At 37.3% G+C, this 18,426-nt stretch overlaps 1 protein-coding gene across 2 annotated transcripts in view; it reads right to left on the bottom strand.

Annotated features, from left to right (window-relative positions):
• The window catches only part of DLST (dihydrolipoamide S-succinyltransferase), a 29,878-nt gene extending 11,761 nt beyond the window's left edge, over window positions 1–18,117 (bottom strand). For both annotated transcript variants that reach the window (XM_058162361.1, XM_058162362.1), the window contains exons 1-10: window positions 17,964–18,117; window positions 10,950–10,983; window positions 9,121–9,169; window positions 8,140–8,195; window positions 7,411–7,485; window positions 7,048–7,103; window positions 5,550–5,661; window positions 4,472–4,636; window positions 4,180–4,262; window positions 3,128–3,225 (exon numbers count right to left, since the gene is read on the bottom strand). In XM_058162361.1, the coding sequence (XP_058018344.1) occupies window positions 3,128–3,225; window positions 4,180–4,262; window positions 4,472–4,636; window positions 5,550–5,661; window positions 7,048–7,103; window positions 7,411–7,485; window positions 8,140–8,195; window positions 9,121–9,169; window positions 10,950–10,983; window positions 17,964–18,038 (803 nt within the window). In that variant the 5' untranslated portion in view covers window positions 18,039–18,117. The remainder of the gene's footprint in view (window positions 1–3,127; window positions 3,226–4,179; window positions 4,263–4,471; window positions 4,637–5,549; window positions 5,662–7,047; window positions 7,104–7,410; window positions 7,486–8,139; window positions 8,196–9,120; window positions 9,170–10,949; window positions 10,984–17,963) is intronic.
• Window positions 18,118–18,426: the final 309 nt, after the last annotated feature.

The raw sequence follows: 18,426 nt of genomic DNA, 5'->3' as shown, positions 1-18,426 counted from the left end.
TCAAATCTGCAGTACATTTCACCTGGTATTTATTTATGTATTGATTTGCGTCTCAAACATGCCGTGTATGTTTTTTTTAATGCAAATATAATAGCCTCACACAAGAAGTGACACTATTATCAACAATGCATATCCATCAAATTGCGTGGCATATTTTTCAAATTTAAAAAAATGCTTTAATGGATACCAAGATTTTTAATAGCTTCTGTATTCTTAAAACTACTACCAATATATCAAGACTAATGTTAATGTTCAAGGAGACAATAATTCAGCTTTCTTTTCAAGAATGAACTATCATAATTAGTGAACTTTTACAAATTATTTTTACTTTTACAGATTACAAATCAATGTAATCTGCTTTGATAAATAAATCACAGTGATAAATAAATCACAGGAAGTAATAGGTAAAAATTTGTTACAAAGCTTCAGCATCAGAAATAACAATTCCTTCCAAATGGGTTTTTACTTAATAACCTTAACCACAGTAAATATTGGATTGTTTTTACTAAGACCTGATTAAATGTCCTGCAATCACATCTGTTAAGGTATTCATACTGTATAAAGATTTGGTTCTTGCAATAATGTAATAGATTCAGTGGAACAAATTCTCCTTGTTTTTAAATTTAATATGGAAGTTTCCCCAATATCTTCTTCTGGTTTTATTAAAAAAACCCAATCATGGTAAGTTTTTGCTGTCTTGCAATAGCCAAATATCTGATGTTGGTTACCAAAATAAGAATGCAGCTAATAAATTACTTAGAAAGAATTGAAAATTATTAATGTTAAATATTTACAGTTCAATATTTTCTTTCTATTCCTTAATATAATATATTCAGTAATGTTTATACTTTATTCTATTTCATACTGAATCTTTCAACCATAGTAATTTACTACAATCCATATATAAACATCAGTCAGAATCTGTTCCCACACAAGGAAAGTGCACCCTAAATCTCTCATGGTTATTCAATCTAGGATCATAAATCACAAAATAAGTATACAAAAAGGGGAATGGGTCTAGAGCAGGGGTGTTAAACTTGTGTCGTCACGGTGCTGTCACATGACCTATTGTGGCTTTTCCCCTCTTCGCTAAACTAGGCGTGGGCATGGCCAGCACTTGACTCATCTGGGCCGTGGGCTGCGAGTTTGATACCCCTGATCTAAAGAAAAGGGAAGACTGAAAAAGTTGAGATTGATGAATTCCTCAAAAAGAGAGAAGTTACAAGTTTTAAAAACAAAAAGATAGCACAAGAAGTGCTTTTTGGTCATGGTGGTAACAAGGCGAGTTTGCAAGGATATAACAGGACGATGAGATATAGTGAATTATGTTCACATAAACAAGATTCGACTATCTTTTTTGGTAAAATTTCTTTGGTAGCAAGCAAGAGATAAGAGAATGTCCAAGACCGAAGATAAAATATCAAGTCAAGATACAATATCAAGTCAAGCACTCTCCTGGAAAGATTGATTTCCAGAAATTTTCCAGAAATTTTAGTATAAGATATATTAGAATAAGATTTAAAAAATTGTAATTTTATGCAGGCTTGGTCTATCTACCATAGAAAAATTCATATTTGTATTTTTTTTAAAAAGGATCTAAAAAAAGAAATAGCATGCCCATTTCTTTGGTCAGGCTTAAAGCAAACTACCCGAGTCTGGGAATAGGGCCTTTCGAAGTCTCCAATATAATGGCATTTTGAAAACATCTTTAATCAGAACAAAAAACAGCAATTTCCCTTGTTCACTTACTGGAAGAGAAGCCAGTCATATAAATTAAACTGAATAATTGTGTCATATAATTCTAGATATATATTGAAGTTTCAACCTTCATCATCAATCTCCTAGACAATATGGCTTTAGAGAGGCAGTTTTTAGCTAACAGAAATGTCCCTCTGGGTTTAGTCTGTTTATTTTTTCTTTGCCAAATCTCATTTAGAGCTAGGGTTACTGTTCAAAGACATTACCGCCTCCCAAGATACAAGTTCTGTAGGTATGAAGTGGTGGCTGAAAAGAGGAAGCCATCAAGAGCAGGCTTCACTGCAGACAGTGACCTCGAATGGGGAAGCAAAAGGCCTCAGTCTCAATCCTTGCAAGTCAGCTCTATGGAATACCGCCAGTCGGTAATCAATGCAAAACATATTACTGATTGCAACAAGAGCACAAGGCCAGAGTAAAGTGACACTTCCATTAGTCTCTAATAGGAGATAAGCTGCATCACTTCCTTTCCAATCATGACTATTTTGCCAACCGTAATATTCTAAGCACAAAATATTTACATGTTTTGCTTTAAGGAGGAGGATAAGATTTCATGGGGCAATTTGATTTGGGCATCATTTCCCTAATGCACTGAAACATAAGATTCCCCCTCCTCAAATCCATTAGTGCTCAGATACCCAAGCACTCGGCTTGAATGCTGGTGGCTCCCCCACCTCAAATACCGACATTAAACTTCAATGAGTGCTCCAGAACCACTAAACTAATTGAATTCTTCCTATAAGCATCTCAACTCAACAACAGCTAACTAACTAGAGATGAGAAGACAATGTACGAGAACGGTAAGAACTCAAGCAAAGATTGTGTAAATTATTCGCAGTTGCAGACCCTTACCAAGAGAAGAATCGTGCCTCCTCTCCAGCTTTACCATAAAGCTGTCAGTGAAAAACTCAGACAATCTCCATCCTAATGTACAGATAGATACTCTGGTTCCAAATAGAAAATAATTCTTTTATTGGAATTCATGTATCATTCCATCTTAATAAAGCCTGCAAAAAAAGAACTTTGTTTTGCTTGGGGTTCCTGCTTGGAAGAAAAAAACTCTCAATTGAGACAGCTACCAAAAGTCTGGTATAACGCTATTATCAATACATGAACTCTAAATTTTTGATAGAAAAAATAACAAATTAGATATTTTTGTCAGCAAGAGATGTGTATTTAACAACAGGTTCCATGTAGTTTCTATCATCATGTAGTATCACTTTTCCCAAAAGCTAGCCAAAATAATCAGCTTGTAACATTAATACAGCTTTTTTAACAAAGCATTCAAATACAGGGTGAATCAGATTGAAGAATCTCGAACACTGAAGTCAAAATCCAGGCATTCTTATGTTGAATGAGAGCAAAGCCCTACCTCATGTCAATTTCATTGAAAGTGGTCAGCATGGCACATGTATTCTGGGCCTCTTTCAGGCGCTGAGCAATGCGTTGACGCATTCTGTTCATCTTTACCTAAAGACAGAAATAAACCATTAAAAAAAAGTGAAGACCCTAAACAAATTAAAAGCATGCCCTCTTTTCTCTCTCTTTCTGATGAACACATCAGAATAATTTATCTACACATAATGGGTTATCTTTGAGCAGTGAATCCAAGTTAATCAAAACTCATTTTTAACCTAAAATAATTGCCCAGCTGAGACACACACACATGCAAACAACAAATCATTTCACAAGGCATCAGAAGTCAAATTGCTGTAAAAAGAAACTGTACGACATAAGCGTTTATGTCTGAAACCTCAAGAAAACTAGGATAGATTTTAAGAAGCTAAATTTCAAACATTCACAGAAGTGGTACTTGCTAAAGTGGTTTGTGATTTCCACTACAGGTAATTGCAACTTATGACTTATTGAGCCTGGCAATTAAGATCTTAAGTCAGGATGAAGCGGGTCATCACATGTCCTTTTTTGAGGTAGTCATTAAGTGAACATTTTGATCATAAAGCACATGCCACGGTTATTGGAAGTAAACACCAATTCCAGAAAAAAACTTAATAAATTGCATTCACATGATGGGGAGGGAGGAGGAAGCTGAAAATAAATGTAAACATGGGCTGGTTGGCAAGCGCTCAAAATGCAGTCACATAGTTGCTCCCCCACCAAGATAACAACATTCAAAACCAGGTCATAAGTAGTTTAGGGGAGTTCAGTCATAAGTGGCTTGTTGTAAATCAACAATTACCTCTACTGACCACCTGTTTTAGAGACCACTGAGTAAGAACATTCATGAATGAAGAACTTTCTTGGGTTCAGCCATTGCTCTTAACTCTTTAGTGTTACTTTGTTGCAGCCTTTCATGAGGCTCTTATGAAAATATTTTCCGTTCTGCCTCAATGTTATCATATTTCAATTCCTTACAGAAATGAATATTCACATCATATCCCATCAGATTGAGAAACCTCCAAGTACCCTTTGTTCCAATCTGGCACCTTTGCCAGTCCCAGGTTCCACAGCAGAAGCTGTTGGCACTGCAGTTGGCTTTATTGCAGACACTGAAAATCAATGGAAAAATAAAATCAGGGGATTAAGCAAGCAGGGATCATGTCCTTGACTAAAACGAGTCGACACCAATGCTCTGAATGTAAATGAAAGGCTCAGTTTGGGGATAATGCCTCTAACTATGTATCATTTCACAATTTTAATTCTGAGGACCCTCCGTTATATAGATGGGAAAGCCAGAACAAGAATATTGTGATCTCACCTGGTTTAGCATCAACAGGAAGGGCTGACACTGGGGGCACTGGAGGCATTGTAGTAGGAATTGGTGCTGCAGAAGGAGGTGTTACAGGAGCTGCAGGTGGTGGTGCTGCAGGAACCACAGGCTCTGCTGTAGGGGCTGTTGCTGGCTTGGCTTTGGCAGGTGCAGCTTAGTAAAAAAATATGAAAAAATATTACATATATGGATAATAGTGTTTTTCCCAAGAAATGGTTCTAGCAAAAAAAATACTTGAGCCAGAATCCACATCAATAAACTTAGAAGGTGCTCTATCTTTCCATTAATGACACTCATAAAGTAAACTATTGACATGGCACAGCAATACAGAAGATGTATGCTTAAGTAGTGTGCGACAGGCCTATTTCTATTAAACACAGTAGGTTTCAGGACTCTAAAGCCCTAAAATCCTCTATTCCTACAGGGCCCAAATCTTGATCCATGAAATTACCATCTGAAGCCATGTCCCTAGCCTTAACTGTCTGGCAGAATCAAGAGAGAGAGCTCCTATTTTAAATAGCTATTTTATTACATTGCTTACTCTATTGAGTATATACTCTAGATATAACAAAGCCCATAATTAGATCTGATCCTATAGACTATGTTTCAAATTGTTCATCAATGCAAGTAAGATAGTAATAATTTTATGCCCTTTTTCTTCGCTTTATTTCCATGTTCAGTTTATGACAGAGAACATGCAACCTTCACTTTTCGTCATTTCAGAAAGTACTTAAGACCAATGTAAGTCCTTCACCTGAAACTCAGACTTCTTGTCTATGGCAGTTTTCATTAGGGTAAAAAAGCTGCCCTTGCTTGTGCTTTGAGCATTCCCACATTTTACCCCTTTGAACAAACTTTACAATCAATTCCCTATACTTGCCATTTACAATGCATTAATATGAAAAACTGAAGCCATAAGGATGAAAAACAACCTAATTTATGTGATTTAGTCCAATTAGAACTTCATGTATATATTTTAATTTATCTTACATAATGATGTAAGATGAATAGTAACTAACCTAAGTCACCCAGGTAAACAACTTTCGATCATATGATCCAAATTTACCTCCAGTTTTCCTGAGTTTAAATAAAGGTGTTCCTCCTTCTACTTTCCCTCCATCAGGGACAAGAAGAGCTTCAATTACACCAGCTGCTGGAGCTGGAACCTGCACAGATGTCTATATAGAAAAAATAAATAGCCATTGAACGTAAGAGGGAGATAAATAAACAAAAAGGTCTGGTCTTGAGGAGATGAATGCTGCATTCATAGAATACCTCAACAAAAATAATGAAAACAAACTCAGTTCCATGCAAACATCACAACCTGATCAACATACTGGAAATCAACTTGCTGAATTTAACTCTCATTTAAAATAATTCTTTACAGAGTCATTAAATTCCTGAATGAAACCAGTGATATAATGTTTAAGAATCAACTTTCATTCTGGTGCAGAAAATCCAAAAAAAGTGAAGGACATGACACTCTTAACTGAAAGCTAAGAATGCTCTTTATATTCAAAAGTTACATTATTAAATTTAGTTTATCTGCTTCTACTCAGAATAGTATGATATAGGGTTAGCAGAAGATAGTTCATGAAGTACTGATAAAAGTAATTTGCAATTTATCAACAGAACTGTTTGAATTCTAGTTGTTTAAAAATAGCAGCACCAATATATCTCCAGATACTCAAAAAAAGTTAAGGTAGTTGAAATAAAAAAAATCTTGACAAATAAAAGTGCGTGGAAGGACTATTTTGCAAGATTGGAACGCTCCAATGGATAAAGCACCAAACTAGAACAGCAGAGTCCATTAAACAAATCTTGATTCAACTCTAACTTTTAAAAATGGGAGAAGAGCTATAAATACTATGTTATTTTTAATTCTTCAAAGGACAGTACGGAAAGCATGATGCATCTGATGATGCTTTCTACCCACAAAGCCCTACACGGCAAAAGGTCCTGTTATTTGAAGGGCCACCTGTGATTTCTGCTTGTCTACTATGATCTGACTGAGTGGGAACACCCTAGGGTTCCTGAATTAAACAGGGACTCAGAAAACACGATTTCTCTGTAGCAGTGCCAGTTATCTGAAATGAGGTTTCCCCCTTGAGATCCACATGACTCTCATCTTGATAATGTTTTGCAAGACTTGAAAAACTGGCTATCTACTCAGGACTTGGGGTAGGGTGGATGAGATTCTTCCGTATGTCATATTCTTTGCTGACTGGTTTGCCATCTTGTAATTATTTTGTAGCTACATTTCTACTTACTTTTGCATTCTGTTATTTTTATGTTATTCTCACTGCCGTGAGCTGTCCAGAAACAGCTGGCAGCAAAATTTAATCAATTAATCTGAGTAAATAGTACAGATCTGCAGTTAGGGGTTCTCACAACTTTGATATGGCCAGTAGATTTCATAAATTCAAAACATTTCTTCCCTGGGCAACAATGTTCACTTTGTCTCTGGTGATAATCATTATCATGAATAAGATGACAAAATATTTAGAGCTGCTTTTAGTGAAATGATGGCTATATAAATTTGATTACTAAATAAAAAAAATTACCTTGTCGGTTTCAATCTCACATACCACTTCATCTTCTCCTACAGTATCCCCAACAGCTAAAAAAATGAAGAGAACAGGACTTAAACAAGAAGTTGTTTTGTGGCATTTCCTTCCCTAATTTTTATAAACAACTCCTTAAGGTAGACTTAAAACATCAACATGGGTTAAGAAGGCATACTTTATTTTGTAAGCAACTGAACTAGTAACCAATAACAGGTCTGATCAATCTTCACCTACATAATAAGAGTATTCAGAACATTTTTATTACTTGAAAGTTTAACATATTTTCTTAACAGGCTATGAAAAACTTATCATGGGATGGGGAGAAGATGAGAGTGACTGAAGAGAAAAAAATCCTCTTACCTTTCTCCCACCTGACATCTCCCTCTGTGACAGATTCTGCAAATGCTGGTGTGTTCACTGTGACAACTTCCTCCCCTGTGAGATACATGTAATAAAATGCTTCACATTTTAGCATTTCAGCCCTTGGGAGCAATGAATAAATACAATTTAGAGAAAATGCTAATCATAAAGGGTGTCATAATTTAACTAATTCCAGTTCTTATCAGATGTGTAGACCGCCTCCTAGCATTCCACAAGCAGCATGGCTATTACTAGGAATTAATTTTTTCATATCTAGAGGGAAGCTACCATGTTACTTCTGTTTGAGGCCACTTCTCTCTTGAATATCAGTTCAATCCATTTGTTTTTCGATAATTATTTTTTTCTCTCCCATAAAACTGCAATTGGTTGGCCAGCCAATAAAATTAGTCATCATTTATTCAAACTGATCAAAATAAAATACTAAAAGGACAAACCATAGATTTCTCAGGTCATTAGTCCTATATTGTTCTGGATAATATTCATGCATTGATGATTTCATTAAAAATATTGCTTGAAGAAGAAAAATGCAGAAATGATGCATTATGGCAGAATCCAACTATCCGTGGCATAAAAACCATACGTTACGCCTTACTTAAGATTGGGAAAGATATAAATTAAATTAGGGAACAAGGTCACATGATTTTACTAAGAAGAAAATTGGCATGTAGATCAAATGTTCCACTGTCTGCGGACATCTGGCTTACTTACTGCATACTTTTGAAGTTCTGAAATAACGGATAGTGAAAACACGAGAACCATTTAGCCTGCAGAGCAAGAAAAGCAATATCAGTGTATAAGTACTACAGATTTGTATCTGCTGCCTTGATTGGCTTGACTGTCAATCAGTAGCCTCACCAATATTTTTAACTTGCTCACTGATTCATATACCTGGAGGCATAGATCCTAAAGCATTTCAGGAAGGGATAGCTTGTGACTAAATTCATCTGTGTCTGGGTATACATGTATACACATGAACACAAACACACACACAAGCACACATACATATATATGAATTGTTTAGCATTAAGATCACAGGAAGCCTTAATCACTGTAGCTGAACCTGGGTACTATCAACATACCGATGGCATCCAAATCTTTTTCTCTACCATATTTTCCAATAATGATGTAGCTCCTTTGAATATCAGCTCACATTTGATAATTGGTTGGATGAGGGAAAATAGTATAAAATCAAATCCTGGCAAGATGGAGCTGCTCACTGTAACTCCAGAGATCCAGCCTTTTCCCAAATGGACAGATGAAATGCAGGTATAGTATGATTTATCAGATTGCACATTAGACCATGAATAATAGCATTTAGGGATTCGTTATGTACATTGCAGACTGAATGTAGAATTCCACATTCAGAAATCTCAAAAGTATTTTTTTTTAAAGATTTGGAAACAGAAGGATAGGTAAGGGCTCAATATTCTAGCTATCATGTGATACTATGTGAATTACTTAAATAAATTGTAAAACATAGATTACATAGATAATAAAGTAATTCAAATATGCAAATAGCTTTAAAATTCTGTTATTCTTGGTTCAATCATGTCTGGTTTGCTTTGGCATAAGATATTTTCAACCAAAGTATACCAAAGCCTCTCTGCAAGTATAATCTAATTAACAATTGGTTCAATAGCAATTAGGTTCTGCCAATTCACTTGCTGACTTCATAAGTTAGATACTTACAAATGCTTCCTGCTGTTGGCATATACCAGAGCCTGGCATCGAGAAACCCCTGTAAAGCAGAAAGCGCTTTAACTAAGCATCAGGTTATCAAGTCACTTACTACAGTCATGTATAGAAAAAACAAGGAGATTTAAATGGCATAAAAGTCAGAAAGGACAAGATTGTCACTAGAAAAAAACTATAGCTGTTCATGCACAACAATTGATGTCTTTTTGTAAAGCCAGTCACATATTATAAAGTTGACCAAAGAGATAAAGTTAACTTCTATTAAGAAATAAAGAATATGCTGATGCTACCCAGACTAAGTTCTCTGTTGGAGCTCCTATGCTTTGGAATGAACTTCCCCCTGGTTTACGTCAAGTGTCTGATCTTCGGACCTTTCGCCGTAAGCTGAAAACGCACCTATTTATTCAAGTGGGACTGGACTGAAATTTTATTGGGGTTATTTATATTTTAAGATTTTAATTTGTTTTAAAATTTCGGCCACATTATAATATGCTTTTTAATTTCTCTTAATGTTTATATATTGAATTTTACTTGGCTGTACACCGCCCTGAGTCCTTCGGGAGAAGGGCGGTATAAAAATCGAAATAAATAAATAAATAAATAAATAAATAAATAAATAAATAAGTAATGAATTTTTTTTAAAAAAGCTACAGAATCACTCTATTCAATTAATAGTCTTGACTATCTGGTACACAGGTAACTGTAAAGGCACAGTGATGTTTCTAAGGTTTTTTTTAACAATCATACTGCATGGATCAACTCATTAATGCAATAATTTGCTATTCAACAATTGGCTTGTAAATGACCACTGTTGGTATCATTAGTGTTTGTACTTCCCTACTAACCTACTGTATATAATCTCTCTAGCAAACAATGACTCCATCCATCCATCAATCCATCCTTCCAATCCAGCATATCCTATCAGGTTTCTGATAAAATGGACCCTTGTCCTTAGTGGTTTCTATCAAAGTAAATTCACTAAATTCTTAAGTGCCCACAACACTTTGCTACTGCTGCAACAGACTATCATGAGTCTTCCCTCCTCCAATAATAACCATGTTTACAACTAAGTGGCCCAGAAAAAATTCTGTTGGAAATGTTATTTGGAAGATATTGGTTAGGATTAATTTATTAAATCATCTGGAAAAAAACAGGAGGCTCTAAATATCTACAAACCAAACACTGATTTAAACTAATTTGTTGCTCACTCAGTAAGTTTTGCCAAAATTTATTATCCCACATGTGCTTTTGCATGATTTAGCAACGCTTTCCAAAAATTAGTAGAATGAGGATAAACACTAAACTTACTTGTTTTTATTAAAAATTAAATAAGAGTAAAAATGCTTAATAAATATACAATTGGAAAAAGGTGCTTTTTAGATGGAGCATCTTGAACACAATCTCAACCAAATGAATCAGAAATACATGACAGCCGTTTTCCTTTTCATATATATAAATGTACGCTGAACAGATTAGAATTAGTATTTGCCACTGCCCATTCATAGACCTTAAGCAGAAACATCCTTTATTTAATATTGAAGTTACCAGGAGTTGAACAAAATGTTACTTTTAGGTTATTCCTTGTTTATATTACTCTACTTCTGGACAAGGATTTCCTCATTGGTTGAACTGGCTATTTATTCTATATAACTATTCTCTGGCCTCTCTACCAGCACATGCAGATTTTTTTCATATTTTTTTTAACCATTTAATAGCCAGCTTATTAAAACAGATTTTATTTCTTATTGTATTCTCTAGCAAAATGCTGTTTATATTTTTCTTGTTATAGCATTATGAAATGCCCAATCCTACATAAAACTCACCAGAGAGCCAACGCTTTGCTTGTGGACAGTTTCCCTGCCAAAGAAAAAAATAATGCAAATCACCAATGCAAAGAGAAGTTAGAAATAATTTGACATGCCCCAAGTCTCACAGAATTCAGTAAGATTTATTCCATGCAACATAGAACAAGTAACTGCAATATTGACCTAGTTCATTCAACATGCAAAAGAAAACCTATCTTTTTATGTATAATTTAAAATATTTTGTGAACCGGCCATTGTAAATTGCAAACTACAGTTCACGACTTAATTCTGTGTCATTCCTGTTGTTAGTCAACAAACCACATACTGGACAAAATAAATAAATTTAAAAAAATAAATGAAGAATGGGGGTGGGGATGTTTGTGCATAAGAGCACCAGCGTGCCTACCGTCCCTGTCCTTATGTTCCCTTTGATTGTATTTATTTTATGTATTCAATTCATGCTTATATATATCATCTAATACATACTGGACAAAATAAATAAATAAATTTTAAAAAATAAATAAAGAATTGGGGGTGGGGGATGTTTGTGCATAAGAGCACCAGCGTGCCTACCGTCCCTGTCCTTATGTTCCTTTTGATTGTATTTATTTTATGTATTCAATTCATGCTTATACTTATATATATCATCTAATACGGTACTCAACAAATAAATAAATAAATAAAATAAAGAATTGGGGGGTGGGGGAGGAGGATAGAGACCCTTGCAGTGGGCTTGGTTTAGGGCAAAGCCAGGGAAGAAGAAGTCCAGAGATATTTTAGGAGAAGAGTCCTCCACTCCTCTGCTTGCAATAAAATACCTTCTGCCACCAGACTCCAAATTTTGGGCTTAGACAACTTAGAACTATGCAGACTTCAGTCTGACCTAAGCTTAGTACATAAAATGATCTACCACAATGTCCTACCAGCCAATGACTACTTCAGCTTCAACCACAACAATACATGAGCACACAATAGGTACAAACTCAAGGTAAACCACTCCGGACTCAATTGCAGAAAATATGACTTCAGCAACAGAGTGGTCAATGCCTGGAATGGAATGCAAACCAATTTATAACTTAGCATGGGAAATAAGATACTGCACTGTTAATATGAGATGCCTTTTAAGCTTCTATATAAGTTGCTCTATATTGCAGAATTGATATTCTTGGATTTAAACAATTATTGACACAAATCATTTTAAGATGTAAGATTATGATTCTTTGATTATATTCACATTACTCGTTATACCATGTTTTGCTTGGCCATAGGTTAACCATCTGCATTCCCATATGTTAAACCAGAATTGCCAGATACAGAGTCAAGATACTCCTCCAGGCTCCTTGAATATTTCATTTTTTAAAAAGAAGTACAAGAAGTTTGTATGCTGAAATGAAAAGTCTCAGCTGCCAACAATATCTTTCTCTCTAAAAAATGGTTCAGGACTCCATATGGGAATCACAAGCTTTCTTTTATGTACGCTGAGAGCATATGCACCAAGACAAATTCCTTGTGTGTCCAATCACACTTGGCCAATAAAAATTCTATTCTATTCTATTCTATTCTTTAAAAATAAAGATATACTTTGTTCGAAAATGTGTCCATCTGCCCTGCCCCAACCAACAAGTTGGGAAAATGGCATTCTAGTAGCTTAGTGCTTAAATAGTTCAGCCAGCCAGCCACTCTCGTGACCCAATCCCAATAGGCCATGGCCCACTACTGGGCCACGGCCAGGGGTTAGTGATCCCTGAGTTAGTGTACGTAAACTTACAAAGTTTATAGACATTCATTTTCAACTAATAATTTTAGCATCCATTATTTAATAATCTCATCATTTTTTATTTCATGGCATAGATTTCCAGTTTAAAAATAGTCCATCCAAAACACTTTTAAAATAAAATGTGGAATATTCAATAAAAAAGCAGAACAAACTAGAACTAAATTAATTACTTATAGGAAGAGCTGTGGTGGTGCAGTGGTTAGAATGCAGTATTGCAAGCTAATTTTGCCCACAGCCTGGAGTTCAATTCTGACTGGCTCAAGGTTGATTCAGCCTTCCATCTTTCTGAGGTTGGTAAAATGAGGACCCAGATTATTGGGGGCAATATGTTGACTTTGTAAACTACTCAGAGAGTGCTATAAAGCACTATGGAATAGTGTATAAGTCTAAGATCTATTGCTATTGCTAGTTGGGTAAGAACATTATTCTTTCCTTCTCAATATGCCCACTAGAATTCCAGCCAAATTTAACATTTCTCATTAGCTTTACAACAAATAAATTTCATTGCAATCCATTGGAATGTCTTTCTGGTTGAATCATTTATTTATTTTATTTTATTTATTTACATTTATACCCCGCCCTTCTCCGAAGACTCAGGGCGGCTTACACTATGTCAAGCAATAGTCTTCATCCTATTTGTATATTATATACAAAGTCAACTTATTGCCCCCAACAATCTGGGTCCTCATTTTACCTACCTTATAAAGGATGGAAGGCTGAGTCAACCTTGGGCCTGGTGGGACTTGAACCTGCAATAATTGCAGGCAGCTGTTGTTAATAACAGACTGTTTAGCAGTCTGCGCCACTCAAGGATCATCTGGTTCAACCCTCTTCAAGGTGTAGAAAAACCAATTAAAGCACCTTTAATGTGACTCTCTTTTTAAAACATGCTGAGATGGAGGACCCACAACCTCTACAGACAGGCTGTTCTACTGTAGTATAGATCTTATCATAAGGAAGATTTTCTTTGTATAAAAAAATGAAAAAAGTTCTTAGCTTTCTTCCCTATGGCAACTTCTTTTAAGTACAGGTATCCTCAACTTACAACCACAATTGAGTCCAAAATCTCTGCTATTAAGCAAGACAGTTGTTAAGTGAATTTTGCTCCATTTTAGGACATTTCTTGCCATAGTTGTTAAGTGAATCTGGCTCCCCTGATGACTTTTCTTGTCAGAGGGTCACAAAAGATGATCACATGATCCTGGGCTACTACAACCATCATAAATAGATGCCAGTGACCATGGGGATGCTACCACGATCGTAAGTGTGAAAAACGGTCGTAACTCCCTTTTTCAATGATTTGAACTTTGAATGATCACTAAATAAATGATTGTAAGTTGAAAACTACCTGTACCTGAACACTGATGCCATGTCTCCTTGCACTCTCTTCTCAAGATTGAACACTACGAGTTTCTTTAGTTTATCCTCATATGACATGTTCTCAAGTCCTTGTATCATCTTTGTTCTGTTCTTTTAATCTATTCTAACAATGTACTTCCAGAAATGTAGAATCATATGTAGTGCTATGTATAGAACCATACCTACGGTCTCCAAGCAAGGTCTTACCAATGCAGAACAGAAGAAAAAAAGAACTTTATATCTTTGATATGATGCTTTTCCTGATGAAGTCCAGAATTGCAAGTTCATATTCATTTTCCTTATTCTTGATGACCAGACTCAAGTCCCACTCTGATCTAATGCTCCCGAACAATAAATCCTTCTTCTTGTACATCTGCTCTCTCTATTTTCTCTCTAAATATAATGCCCTGTATTTCTCCTACTAGGAGGACACTGTTCCTTCTAACTCAACCAGATTAGTTGGCAATTTTGTTCTATCTTCCTGAGTGTTGGCCAGATCACCTTTTTTGTGTCATCCACTTATCAAAACTGTTATCCAGATGATTCGTTAAAAATGGAATGATACTGCCCCTAGGAAAATCTTTACAGAACTCCATTCGTTTTTCAACTAGCACAGAATCATTAGTGCTGACTTTTATGAGTGGGGTCAGCCACTCACAACTATCCTTACTGTAATGCTATGCAAACAAACAAGTAACAAGTAACAAGTTCAAGAACTTGTTGATGAGAATGTTATATGAACATTGTCAAAAGTTTTGCTGAAATAGACGGATTATATTCACAACATTCCCCTTGCCTGCTAAGCCATTTTATCATACCATGTCTTCCTCACTTGTGGAAGATACTATCCATACATTCATGAAGTTTGAGAAAACAGATCCATGGAGTATGTGCCTTCAAAATATGTTTAGTGACTACACAGACTTTGTGCAAGATGATAGATGGTATATCATCCTAAATGTAGATGACAACTACAATATCCATCTAAGCTCTCTATATATTATAGTCACATTCTAATCTAGCACATTCTTTACTTTCCATTTTTTCTTCTACTTGTAGAAAACTCAATGATCCTACAGCCAACGCATCCGGCCCTCCCAAACTCCATTTTCAGTGCCAGAGAGTTGCAGAAGGCCGTGGTAGCTGAAAACGGAGCTTGTTTTCGCTGGCAGAGCACTCAGGCCACCACAGGCGCCCCCCAACATGAGTGACGTCGAGCTGGCCACATTCACCCTGGCCATACCCAACTTGGCCCCCTGAGGTCAAAAACAACCCTGATGTGGCCCTCAATTAAAACAGAGTTTGACACCCTTGCTCTAAACATTACATTTAGCCTTGCAGATAGATGCCTTCCTTTTTAAATAAATTATATATAACAGGGGTCACCAACCTTTCGGATCTCAGGGACCACTAAATTTATAATTTTAAATCCTGCGGACCACTAATATGATCTGCCTAATGACCGGCTGGGTGGGTGTGACTGGGGGGTTGGCCAACTCAATGTCACTCACATTGAGGGGCACCTTACCAGTCTTTACTCGCTACTTCCCACTTGCCCGCTTGGGCTCCTTAGGGTCCCAACAGGAAGTAGTTGTTGGAGATAAGCAGCCACCATGTGAAAGAGTTGGCAAAACAGCTGGCTCAGCTCAAATTGGATCTAAATGAGAAGGAGGCTTAGCAGAAACACCTCACTGAGAACTAGGAGCATAGGCTTTCCAAACAGAGGGAAGACCTGCGGGAGTGCAAGGCCAGGTACCGGCACCTGGCTGTTCAGTGGGCTGAGATGGTCAGCCAGTTCCAGGCCATGAGGCAGTCCCACTGGAACAAGGCCTTCCGGCTCTTCGCCATCAGTGGCCCTTCCCTCCAGCCTTCACCCGAAGCCCTACACCAGGAGGCTGAAGCAGACCCCAAGTCGGAATTTCTGCCCCCCCTCTGACTGACACAAAAAGATCCTGAAGGAGGAAACTCTCTGCAGCAACACAAACATTCATTGTATGTATCCAGCCCAAGAGCCATAGTTTGAGGATCCCTGATTTAGTGCAATATAAAAAAATGCAAATAATTTTTCTGGAGACCACCAAAATTTTCTCACAGACCACCAGTGGTTCATGAACCACCAGTTGGTGACCACTGATATATAACATATATAAAAATTATCTAGAATAGAATAGAATAGAATTTTTTATTGGCCAAGTGTGATTGGACACACAAGGAATTTGTCTTGGTGCATATGCTCTCAGTGTACATAAAAGAAATGATACTTTCATCAAGGTACAACACTTACAACACTTAATGATGCTCATAGGGTACAAATTTAACACTTAATGATACAACACTTAATGATAATCATAGGGTACAAATAAGCAATCAAGAAACAATCAATATCAATAAATAGGTTTTTCTGGACACACAAATCATTCTTCATGTATAATAGTGACTTAGAGGGTCTGCTGTAATTTAATCACTATTGTTATCACATATTGTAATGATATTAAGAAAAGGAGAGATATTATCTCTCAATATGGGCTGAATAGTGCTATATGAAAATGTACTAAGTTTCTAGTTAAGAAATGAGCTACATCCCAATGTTTTTCCTAGCACTTCTCAAAATACACTGTTGTACAAGAATGAAGAAAATATACCAGAGACCAGACAATAATTGCACTTTACAGGGATGTTGCTAAAGAGCAGTGTACTAGCCTTACAGAGCTTTATGAATCCATTTGGAAATACATCTGAAAGGCATCTTTTTACATTTATTTATATTTCATATTTCTAAACTTCCCATCTCCCTCAAAGAGTACAGAGTACGTACACAGTACAAACTTGATGACACAGCATAATAATTTGCAGGTGCACAATATCGGCAACCTTCACTAAAGAGAAACTTATTATGCATATTAATCTTTTCATCATTCCCATCACCCATCTCCTTCCACTTATGATTGTAACTTTGTTGCTTGTATCCTTACTATTTATATTGATTGTTTCCTGATTGCTTATTTGTACTCTATGACTATCATTAAGTGTTGTAAGTGTTGTACCTTGATGAAAGTATCATTTCTTTTTTGTACACTGCGAGCATATGCACCAAGACAAGTTCCTTGTGTGTCCAATCACACTTGGCCATTAAAAACTTCTATTCTAATATGTATGTATGTATGCATGCATGTATGTATAAAAATTTGCTTTAAATAGGGAGATTAAATTAAAATAGGGATGAAAGACAGCTGGGTGACCTTGGACCAGTCTCACTCACACACACACACACTCAACTCAGTCCATCTCACAGGGTTGTTGTGTGGAGGAAAATAGGAGAAGGAAAGTGTTTTTAGATACGTTCTCCAATTAAAGCTTCACTGCAGAGATCCGTGCCGTGAGGGCAACTGGGGGTCAAATGACCAGAATTCTTTATTTAAAAACACACACACCGTTTCTCTGGCACGTTCTGGGCCAAGAGGAACCTCGCCGTATTTCATTCAACCTTCAGAGCCACCTTCGCGCCGGGCAAGTTTCCTATGCAAGTCTCGGTCTTGCGAAGCCCCAAGATTCCCAACCGCACTTCACCCCTTTTCAAACAGGACTTCGCCCGTTCAATGTGGTCTGCCTCAAACTGGGAAGACGCTGTGTCCTTGCTACCAGCTGGATGTGGACCTTCTGGGAGGCACCTTAGAAAACAAGCCGCTGTTCCTCTCGCACTTATTATAATCAAGCGCCTGCTTTAAAAAAAAAGGGTGCGTGTGTGTGTGATAAAAGCCGGCGGTCTCCCTCTCCGCTGCCCCACCCCCCGTCCCCCCTCCCCGGTGCCCTTGGAGCCGGCTCCCCCCTCATCTCAGCCGCTGGCTCCCAAGCAGAGGGACCTCCCTGCCAGCCTTCCGTTCCTGCCCGCGAGCTACCTGCTGAACAGCACAGAGCGAACGGCCGAACACCCGGGTGAAACAACGAGCCCGAACTAGAGAAACTAACAGCATCGCGGCAGCCAACAACGGCCAAAGGATGAATTCCAAGGCGCGCGCCGGAACCAGGCCCCGGCAGAGGCCGGATGCGAGTTGGGACCGACCAATGGTAGGCCAGCGGTAGGGGGAGAATTAAGCGGGACGTACCAATCGAGGCAAACAGAGGGACCCGTGGATAGGCTGAATCGTCGTTAGGACGAGCGAAGAGAAAAGAGGCGGGGCCTTGGAGATGGGAGTCTTGTGTGTGGCGCTGGTCCTCGAGCGTTGTGTAACTTCTGTATACGGAAAGCCATTTTTTCCCCTCTAAAAGTGGAGGGAAAGTCGGCTGCGAGAAGCAGCGAAGGAAGCCTCTGCTTTAAACCAGATGACATTGTGAAATAAGCCGCTTCTTACACGGACAATA

Source organism: Ahaetulla prasina, chromosome 1, assembly GCF_028640845.1.
Source record: "Ahaetulla prasina isolate Xishuangbanna chromosome 1, ASM2864084v1, whole genome shotgun sequence".
NCBI lineage: Eukaryota > Metazoa > Chordata > Lepidosauria > Squamata > Colubridae > Ahaetulla > Ahaetulla prasina.
Note: the sequence above shows the minus strand (reverse complement) of the source record. Positions and strands in the feature narration are given on the sequence as shown.